General features: G+C 24.3%; 1 protein-coding gene across 4 annotated transcripts in view; it reads right to left on the bottom strand.

The window, feature by feature from the left end:
• Positions 1-4611: 4611 nt before the first annotated feature.
• The window catches only part of LOC129983798 (CREB3 regulatory factor-like), a 44453-nt gene continuing 37143 nt past the window's right edge, over positions 4612-11921 (bottom strand). For all 4 annotated transcript variants that reach the window (XM_056093432.1, XM_056093433.1, XM_056093434.1 and 1 more), the window contains exon 6: positions 4612-10350. In XM_056093432.1, coding sequence (XP_055949407.1) covers positions 10253-10350 — 98 coding nt within the window. In that variant the 3' untranslated portion in view covers positions 4612-10252. The remainder of the gene's footprint in view (positions 10351-11921) is intronic.

Genomic DNA, 11921 nt, shown 5'->3' with positions numbered 1-11921 from the left:
TTGGGAAATGTGCTCTGTCCTTACATATAAATTTCTAAAATGCTACAAAAATATCAACTAACTCCAAATAGCACACTATATTGTATATTATATACTGTATATAGTACATTGCGCAATAACTATAAATCTATAAAAATTTTATCGATTTTGTTATACTGAAATAAATATATTTTTTTATACCTTTATGCTTAGTAAGTTATTTTCCTTACTCGAATTTCGCTTTAAAATATCGGCAAAAAAAAAAAAAAAAAAAAAAAAAAAAAAAAAAACATGAATTTTATTTCATAATATCCAGTAGTTGTCAGTTTGGGAAAAAAGAGCATATAGCTGGATTAAACACCCTCGGGGAGAAAGGAGGAAGATCTTTTAGATCTTCTCCTCACCAACTTCTAAAACTAGATATATTTTATAAATTTTAATTTAATTTAAAATTTTCTTTACCCCCAGTCATAACTAGAAAATTTAACAAACTGAAATTTAAAAAAAAATTCATTGGAGTCACTTTCAAACGAGTTTATTTCATTATCTCATGAATAAAAAAATTTCAGAATTAAAATTTAAAAATAACTTTACAAAAAAGTACTTACAAAGCATTTTTTAACGCAACTAAAATACTATTTAATTACATAACTGGGCATTTTTTTTTAATTATGAAGCAGTACACTTTTTTTTCAGACCAAAAATTTGGAAATAAGACCGCTATTTTAAACAAAACGAGTTTTATGGCATAGTTTTCTATAAAGTTGCAAAAGGCAATTAATAAGAAATGTTGTTAGCCTCCTTCTCTAAAATTTAAAAAATACTTAATTTGAATAAACTTGAGCGTATGGCCTTTTTATATTAAAAGTAAACATAAAACAATTAATTAACATTAAAATAAAAACCTTTGGTACCCAAAAAAGTTGCTAAGCCCCTAGACAGCTGCGTATTTCATTTATTTAATAATCTAGCCCATGGCATAAATTACATGGAATAGAAAAGAATTATTATTTAAATAATTTTGGGGAAGGTGCTGCAAACTCAATTGACATCCCTAACCCTTAATTATGTATATTAACATTTTTATCATTATAATGTTTAAAGGCTAAAGATCTGCAAATTGCATGCTGCGACATGCGTGTTGGAAAAAAAAAATATTTAAATTGCTTTACAGAGCTGACCGTTGAATCCAAAATTCCCACATTCAGGACAAAGTTCCTTTCATGTAGTATGTAAGCGCAAAGAAAAAGTTTTTTTAATTAGTTTTTTTTTAAATTTTATTTATATTTTCAGTTTAAAATTAATCGAAATTCTACAGTTTTTTTCTCAGTAACGTAGAGCATATTATCGCAAACGAATATATATCATATTAAAGTTTTAAAAACTTTGGTAATGTAAATTTTATTTAACCTACTTACTTTCCCTACTTTTGAAAATATCGAAGCTCTATAAGAAAATATAAGCTCTTTTAAATATATTCCACAATTTATTATTTAAAGTTTTTCATTGTTCTTTTAATGGTTATGCTCTCGCTTTACTCATACCAGTTGCGATATATTAAATATATTGTTTCTTACACATATTATCTTTATTGTATAATTAAAGCCTATTAAGCCTAAAACATTTTCATGTTACGAAATTTCGGATTAGAAGTTTGCATTTCCTTTGCAAAAAAAAAAAAAAAAAAAAAAAAAAAAGGGTAGTTTATGGAATCGTAAAACGAGCAATGGCCGTAAATATTCATACGAATAAAAGATAATTTACCGTGGTGTGAATAAAATTATATTCTGTCACAAAGTAAGTACATAAAAAACATGCTTTTGCACATTTACTATCCTAAGTACCGATAAAATCTTCATAAAATTCTTATGTAATTTTGTACCGAAGTACAAAAAAAAATTTATATAAAAAAGAGATTTAGTATATTAATTACCAGCAGATGGCGCCATGCTGCAAAATAAACATGGAAAAGAAACCTCATTTGTGATGACGCAATAGGGTGAAATTCCAAATTTTAAGGTTTTAACATCCGCAAATCACTTTCCCGTGTCAGTAAAAGAAAAAATATTTCGGATAAGAATGCGTGAGTTTAGTTGCAAGACGGATAACGAAAAAAAAAAAAAAAAACTAGAAAGAAATGATTTTAATAAATATTTCCGCTGTTTTCTTATTTCGTTTGCATTCAAATGATTTTTCCGAGTCATGATGTAGATTCTAGAATGAATATTAATGTTAAATAGGGATAATAGTCTTTTCTGCAAAAAAAATTCCTAAGGTTCGCATTCTCTTACGTCCAGGGACGGTTTTTTTTTTTTTTTTAATTCGGCTACATATTTAGAGAATTTTTAGGCAAACGAAAATACATAATATTGACTGCAACATGTTAATAAGTATGATGTGATGCAGACTTTCCGAGGTGGACCATCAGCAAAATGATTTAAAACTTTGTTTTGCTAATTGGCAAAAAAATGCTTTAAAAAATACAAATTCTATAAATGATAAAATAGTAAGATAACATTGACTATTTATCGAATATCATTTACTAGATTTCTTTATATTTATGTATAATCCCTTTGTATTAAAATATTTATAAAACCAAAAATTTGCTTCAATAGTATTATGAGTGCCTATTAATTAACGTTGAAGGATTGGCGATTCGTTGGATAAAAGAAACGAGAAACAAATACGATTTCCTTCCTGTAAACTCAGTATAAACAGCATAAATAAATTCTTGTTTTCTTCTCGTGAATGAGAAGAGCACTCATAAGATTGCAATGCCATAGGGTTTGGGTGCTATATTTGGCGAATTTTGACTATTAAGTACCATATTATGTACAAACATAAATGTTAGACAGTCTGGAGTTATAATAGAAAAGCCAAAACATTATCACAAAGTAAATAAAATTAAAAATATCAATCTAAAATAAATCATTAGCATATAAAAGTATATCAGAATATGAAATTAAATTGACTATTTTATTCAAAGAGAAGTCTCATAATGTGTACTGCATAAGGACAAAATATACATAAATCCATCATTCCTATTTTCGCAAATAAGTAGAAAATAAATCTCTCTCCTAATAGAAATATATTAAAAAGCCATTTTAGATACTGCATCACAAAAAAAGGAATATGAAAATCTTAATTTCATTTAGAAAAAATAAATATATAAATCTTTTCGTATTTTGATTGCAAAACACTTTTGTCTACTAGCCATAATCAAACCAAAACATAAAAATTTTCATTAAAAAAATCATTAATGCAGAAGACTTCTCTTAGAAACATAATTGTAAATGTTAAAGCAAGAGGATGGGAAACAGCACTTTCTCTGTCACTTATTGATAAATATGCAACAGGAATAACAGTTAAAAGGATCATCACTTATTGCCCTGAAAATTTGTTATCCAATTCTAATCATATGAAATAAATAATGATTTGATGAGAATTACTAGACAGACAATAATGTCATCAAATTCTTAATGCCATTTCAAAGATTATCAAAATGAAATATTTTTTATAGAATTACAAAGAAAAAAACATTGAGAAATTGGTAATTATATCAAAATGATTACTAACTGCACTGTGTTAATATTACCAAAATTGTAACATCATTATGGATTCCAAATTACGATTCCTATCAATTTAAGTCAAGCTCATATCAGTCAATAACTGTTTTGATCTTAGCATTAAAACAATAGTTATAATTTGTAATCTGATCTATAGAATTAACATCAACACCTAAATCATTTTTGAAGCATTCTTTTCGTGTTTTGTATGTTTCAGTTATACATCAAGCTCTAGTTTAACTGGTTTTTCTTTTATTTATCTTTTTTGTGTGTGTGTTTACTGATCTGATTATCAAATAGACCTTAAAAAAAAAAAAAAAAACTATCTTTTTACGGTCATCCATCCCTTGCCCCTCGATTTACAAAAGCCATGTACTCAAATTTATTTAAATTAAATTCATGTACAATCCAAACAGCAGTGCATTTTTTTAAAATTTTAACAGATTCAATACAAATCAATTAAAATTCTCTAACAAATCATTTTTTTTTTTTGCAGTAAGTTAATTAATTTAATAGTCAAAAGAATAGAAATATTTGCATTATAGTATTTAGATTGTGTTATATAAAGTTCTGTATATTTTTTTTACTATTTTCTATAAAATTTATTCATATAAATATTATTTTCAATCATTTTTATTATGACAGATACTGAAACAAACACTCTCTTAGCTGGTCCATAATTAAAGATTTTGATATTTCAGCTTGTCCTAGTATTTTTTTCAAACTGCTTTATACATTAAACTCATTAAAAATATATAAATTTTTTTGGACAGTGAAAGAGAGTACAAATTGCATTCTCTGTGGAAGTTAATAACACATATTTACATAATTGTGATCGAGATATTAAATGGTTAATTTCAAATTTTAATTAACCACTTTTAGAGCAATTTTCTGCAGCAAAATTAAAGACTTCCAACTGCTGTGAGAATTTTAATATATAATTAAAAATATTATGCAAAATGTGTTCTATAAATAAATACTATATTTCATGTGTTCAAAATGTGTTCTATAAATAAATACTATATTTCATGTGTTCAAAGACAAGAAATGAAATAAAAAGTTTTTTCATTTATACATTTATTATTATATCATATATATATATATTACATATTCTTCTATCAATAGATCCAATGATGTGTGACTACAGAACTGTAACTGTACAGGATCAAACACGATAATCAAAGCTTCATCGGGTGATGTTTTGTTTTCAAAAATACAAATTACCAGTCCAATGGAAAATATATACATGCTTCACAGCTCCTTTTCAATATTAAAAATACCTATTTACAAGTTGTTTCTTTAAATAACTATTAAAACCAATCTAATAAAAATAGAAACAATCACATAAATAAAACTGGAACAAATATCACACAGAGCAAGATCATAGTAATCAGTTATTCGAAACCTTAATCCATTCAAGATATAGCTAAACCATTTCTTATACCCGTATTTCATCTATAAAATCAAAATTAAATAACAATGTGTAAAACTGATAAAAACTCCGATGGAAAAAGGTTTTCTAAAATTCCTGATTACAAACCAACACATCAAATGGATTTTGAAGTCCACATTTTCAGGTACATTTTAATATGACTTTAAAATCCACATAACAAAATAGAAACATTTCCTCTTCAGTATTTATTCCAAAAAGTGACTAAAAATATGTTTCAGGTTTCATTAAAATTTTAAGTTCAAATCCAAAGTTAGGTATAACAGATATGTCATCAACTAAAAATTATGATGCAACAAAGATAGGCTTTAGAAATTGATATTTATTATAATGAAACTATTAAATAGAAATCAGAAGCAATTTAGCAAACTAATCCCTCAATGATATCAAATATAAAAACATAGAAATTTAGAAATATATCGATGATTATGAATTCAAATTTATAATTCAGCTAACTTATGAATATTTAATAGAATTAAATTGCATGACTTTAATTGGCAACTTAAAATCTTATTAAAATTAGAGTCCTTCAAAATCAGAAAAAGTTTAGAAGAATTTTCAATTTTCCATTTAAAGAAAATCTAGGATAAAAAAACTTGACCAATTCATATTGGATCTGCAAATACCATAACAAGAATGTGAAAAGTTTGCAATATTATTTAACAGGCATATAATTCAATACTTTACGACAAGTAATTAGCCATCAATTCAAACTAATGTTGATGACTGTGGTTACCTAACTTCAGATTTTTAAACAAATATTGCTAAATATTAACACTTTATCGACTGAGGATATCATATAGTATTTTAAGTGAATTAATCATTTTGCATAGCAAAAATGTCCCATCGATAAAGTATTAATTTCATAAAAAATGAAATCAGAAACAGCACTACTTCTTTTGCAAAGCATAAATAAATTCAAATCTGAAAAATTTTAAAGAGATATAATATCTGAAAATACAACATCACTGGCTCAAATAGATTCAATTTAGAAAAATATGTTCCATGATATTTAACAGGCAATATATAAATATATGTTATTTACAAAAGGTTTCATCATTCCCTACCTATGACCACTATATCCATCAAAACCTGTATTTAGGTTACAGAATTTAAATTCAAAAAATAAGAAATTCTTTAACCACCAAAAAAAGGTAACTGTAGCTTTCATCACATTTATATCTTACTCTGTACAATTTACTTTTACTTTAAAAAATATGCTGTTATTAATAAAAATTTATTTATTAATATGGATTAGCGATATTATTTCATTCACATTATACCATATTCAATTCTATTGTACTTTGGTAAAAAAAAGGAAAGAATAAACATATTATCCAAAAGTAGAATTAAAGGAAATGTAATATTTCATATAACTCAGAACTTATCCTTTACATAATTAATCTATACATAATTTAAGAGCACTACATTTCAACAATAATTTAACAACTAAACTTAAGCAAAAATAATATTTTCGAAAGTAAAAATTCAATAAAATGAATTTGTAAAATATTCGAATTTCCAAACTGCTAGAAAATTTCTAGATGAGATGCAGTTTTTTCTTAAAACTAACAAAAGAAAAACAAGAAATATCAAATGTAAATTCCTTGAATTCTTCTAAGAATAAAATATACAACTTTTGTTATTTATATTTTTTAAATATCAAACAATTTAAATATCATCTAGCTATCTTCCATATTGTGGATTGTTCCTAGCTAGGCTACTTATTTCAGAATAAATATTAAAAAAATTAACAATAATGTATAGAAGTAAATGAAGCAGTGGCATTACTTTGATAGGTGTAACATTATATCATCTTCAACTTTTACCATCAATGAGCAAAAGATATAACTCAGAGTTTTTAAAACTTATTAGAATTCTGTATCAATTACATAAATAAGAATTAAAATATAGTATCATCAAAATAGAAATTTTAAAAAATTTGAATAAAAAAAAAGTGATGCATCCTAATTAAAGAAAATGATTCTAATCAAAAGTGATTTATAATCAAAGAAAAAAGTTTAATTATATTCATCAATGAAATTCTACATTATAAAATATAAAAGCACAATGTATTGCAATATATAATGGGTAATGACGAAAAAAATGCACATATATCTGAATAATAAGGATTAAAACAAGATGTTAAAAGATACAATACTTTACACTGATTTTGAAATTTCATATAAATCTTTTTACCTAAAAATTATACTATCAAAAATAAAGTAATGTGCCATTTAATTGTACATGTACCATAGGTTTGATACTGCCATGATCTGTATAAAAATTCATTTTGAATCAAAACTTCTGTTTTTATTATTACATTAAACCTTTAAAATATTTAGAACTAAGTTCTAAAACTAATATCCATAAAAATAATATTTATAGTTAATTTTTGGAAAAAAAAATCTCAGTTTTTAGAATTAGTCAATTAGCTCCATATTTTAATAAATGTCTTTTTACTTCTGCATCGAGAATACATGGATTAATTTTAGATTTCAAATTTCCAATGGCAACATACAGCATTTTTTTTATGTGGGATTCAATGAAAGAATAATTTAGAACAAAGCAATAAAAATAAATGACATCTTAAATTAACTTTGTACATGAAGAGAGACAACTCTGCACAAAAGAAAAATTTCATTTTTGAAGTCACTGTTTAAAAGGGAGAAGGGCAACAATCAAGTCATTCTCCATTGACATAATCAACCTAACTATCCACACCTATCTAGGTATGCCACTGAAACCCTCAATTTCATATTTCTTTTTAAAAAATTTAATGTTTATAATCTAAATAATCATTCTAAAAAATTTAATTAAAAAAATGCAAATTTATAAAATTTTGTTCATTAATAATAAATAACAAAAGTTCTGATAAACACTTTTAAATACATAAATAAAATCTAATGCCCTCAAAAATTAATCAAAGGACATTTAACCTAAAACCACTAAACTGAAAATATAACACTGCAATTACAATTACAACAAAAGTTATCACATTCAAGGACATCACTCAAAAATTAGAAATCTTTAATAATATAACAATAGAAATTAAGTCATCTCCTCTTTCCTTAAAAACCTTCACATATCAATATTGCAATCAAAAAATTTTAATAAAATGAATTATATAATTTAATTTTTATAAATATAACTGAACAATATTTTAACTATTACATACATCTATCAACGTTTTCTACTTTCATTTAGCAAAAACATATTTTAAAAGCACCTTGTGCTTAAAATCAATCAATTAGTGCTCAATTAAATTAAAGAATTCCATTATTGCATTCAAAATAATAATCACACAATGTATTATTAAATAAATCAAAAAATGTAATGTCACATTTTAAGACAACGTTGATGTACTGAATCTGACTGACTAGATATAGCAGATTAGATCTACCATATTTCATCTATATTAAGACAAACAATTATTGAGCAATCTTACACTCATGCATCCTTTCTACAAATCAAAGCCAACTAGACAAAACTCATAATAGAAGTACATCTTATTATTCTTATAAAAAATCACATACATTTCCATAAATATTAAAAGTATTTACAAAGTAGTATCAATCACAGGGTATATGAGCAGTTTTGGGAGAAGAGAAAAATATCCGATGCTGCATTTTAATAAGTGCACCGAGTCAACATATTTTAAGTCTCACAGGATTTGTAATTGTAAAGCAATATTATTGACATTATTCAACATTTATTATTACCTTTTATGTCTTTTGATTTAAAGCAAATACATATTTATTTAATTTAATGAAGGAAATATGCATGCACCTAATTTTTCATCAGGCAGTTCTTCAGAAATAGCATACATGTCTAAAAATTCATGTTCAATTTCTGAACTTTTCTTTAAATATTGCTATAAGAAATAATCTGAACCCTAGATATGATCATTTCATTACAACTCTATCAGAAGTTACTGATAATTATGCTAATACATAATTAAACATAACAAATATGAACATGAATCGAAGAGAAAAGTGTATGTCTTGCATAAATTTTCAAATAGTCACAAATATGTATCAAAACCAAAAGAGTGAAAATTTGAATTAAAGAGTGATAATATTTATTCAATATTAAACAAAAAAATGTTGTGGAAATCGGGGGGGGGGGGGGATCTTTAAAAAGAAGAAACTAAACTCAACATTCAAAAATTTTTATACATCAAATACAGCAGTTTTGTGGGGCTGTGACACAAGGCACAGACTTGAATACTCCATTAATGAATAATAAAATACCATGTAACTGATAACTAATCTGATTCATATTTAAAATATTTCATTTTTTAATTTGCACAAATATTCAAGAATTTAAATAAATGTAATAGAAACAAAATGCAGAAGATACACTTAATGATATATATTCAAGCTTAAAATAAAAACTAACTAATTTTGTAATTAATCAGTTTAGATACTTTTAATATATTAACTTTATATTATATGCTGTAAAATAAAATTCTTAAATACATGTTGTTTTTTTTATTATTATTATTTAGTACACTTTTAACATATTCACAAATAGTTTTCATAGTGAAATCTGATTAATTCAACGAATATCTTATTTATACAAGTATATTTAATCAAAATGTATGAAATTTATATAAGTCTGCATGCATACTTCTTTTCACACTTTCCTTCAAAAAGGATATGTAATTTTTTTTCGTTCTTTTAACCAATCTCAATTAAAACACAGAATTTTTAAGAATCATTACTATGATACATTTCTTTTTCAATATGTATATAACATCTTTTCTAAATCTATTCGAGGAGATGACATAAAATTAACATCTCAAAAAAAATGATTAGATAATTTTCACTGACTTGTAAAGTACACAACAAGCATGCATTATACGTAACATATAGCATGCATTCTTAACATAATTAAACTTAACAATATCTAAAAAAAGACAGTAATAATATTAAAATCAATCATCCAACAACAAATCAAATAAAACCTCACTATCAGAGCACATTTCAAATGTAAATATGTACATGCATGGCTGTACACTTTACCTCAAATGAACAATCTTCTTATCTTGTAGATTTATTCATGAAAAGAATGACAATAGAACTCACTGATATAAAAAAGAAAGTCTGTACATATTTCGAATCCAGCAGAATAAATAAATGAAGGCACTATTTCCAAAGCACATAATGTGTGTATGGTTACAAAGTCAGCAAATGTGTGGATATACTATGTAAAAATTATGAACAAACAATGTGCAACTATGCTTTCGTAAAATTTAGAGTCGACCTAAACCACCATCAGGTTCTCCTTTGGCAACTTTTTCTAAAACTTCATTCACAAATGTTGCAGTGTTTCCAGCAACTCTGTGAGGTTCTATAACACAAAAATAAATACATTCAGGTTGAGTATTCGTTAAAAATAAATTAATTAATTAAAAACTTTAGAAAAAAACTAAAAAACAAGAACCAATATTACTATAAACTTTTGAGTAAAAAAACTAAGCAATAAGGTAAAATTACCAAAAGTGGATAAAAAAAATCAAATTTTATACAAATATAAACTAAATACCACCAGTAATTTTTGAATATTATTTATAAGCATTGAAGTTAAGTTATTTAAAATGTTTTTTTATCCAATTTCTAATGAAAAATCTAGTTAAAACATCTTCATTGCATATCTAAAAATAATTTATTGTAATGTATTTAGAAATGTTATGTATTATATTGTCACTTCATTAACATATCTAATCTTCATAAAATAAGACAAAAAATAGGGTTCAGAACAAAAGTAATTAAATCTAGAATATAAAAATCATGTTTTTTTTTATTTAATAAAAATTTAGTACTTTTGCAGATATTTTTCTATTTAACTACCTCAATTTGATCAGTTTTCTTATTAACAGCTTTTATTTAATCTCCAGAAAGAGAAATAAACATCTGAACAAAAAAAAAAAAAAAAACATGCACCTTTATACCCTTAAATAAACAACATTAATAATAAACAACTTTTGATGACTTTAAATGATGTTCCACAACCTGACATTTAATACATTAAATTATACATATTGCTAAATTATTTTTGTATATTTCATGCATGCAAGAATTAAAGCAAAAATTAAAAAAAAAATATTTAAAATATTTGTGTAATTAATCCTGTTTAATTTTCAAAATTTCTATCTGATTCTATATGTGATCTTTCTGATTTATCATTCTTATACAATAATATACTTGTCCCTCATTCTAAGACAATGGTTATGTCTGTAAAAAAACATAGATTTCCTAAAACATATCAATATACTCAATGGAGTTAATGCTAATTTTTCCAAATTAGAGATTTAATAAATTTATCAGCAATATGACTTATATAAAAAAAAACTATAACTATAATGTAAAATAACTGATAGAAAAATACTACCAGTCTAAAACCTATACCTACAGAAACTCTTTAAAAATTGTAATATAAATGTTTTTAAAAATGAGATAACAAGATTTTGCCCAAACATGTTAACTACTTCATAATATCAGACATATCAACAACAAAAATAAAGAAATTGAAAAAAAAACCAGTTAAAAAATGACTTAAATACTATTTGTAATAAATAAAGTTTAATATGTGAATCTATTTGGAAAGTAATGTTAAAAATAATATCAGGAACATGCAAGGAACATAATTAAACAAAATTATAATTTTTTTCAAAATTCAAAATATAATTCTTTGATAAAAAGAAAGTAAGATTGTTATTTGACTTTATAATTAATAAAATAAATATTGTTAATTATATTTAAACATGAAAATTTTAAATAAAAAGTTTCAAAATTTTGTTGCAAAATTTATGAATAATTTTAAAACCATATATATATATATATATATATATATATATATATATATATATATATATATATATATATATATATATATGATTTACAAAATTAAATTTAAGATAT

Source organism: Argiope bruennichi, chromosome 9 (assembly GCF_947563725.1).
Source record: "Argiope bruennichi chromosome 9, qqArgBrue1.1, whole genome shotgun sequence".
Lineage (NCBI taxonomy): Eukaryota > Metazoa > Arthropoda > Arachnida > Araneae > Araneidae > Argiope > Argiope bruennichi.
Note: the sequence above shows the minus strand (reverse complement) of the source record. Positions and strands in the feature narration are given on the sequence as shown.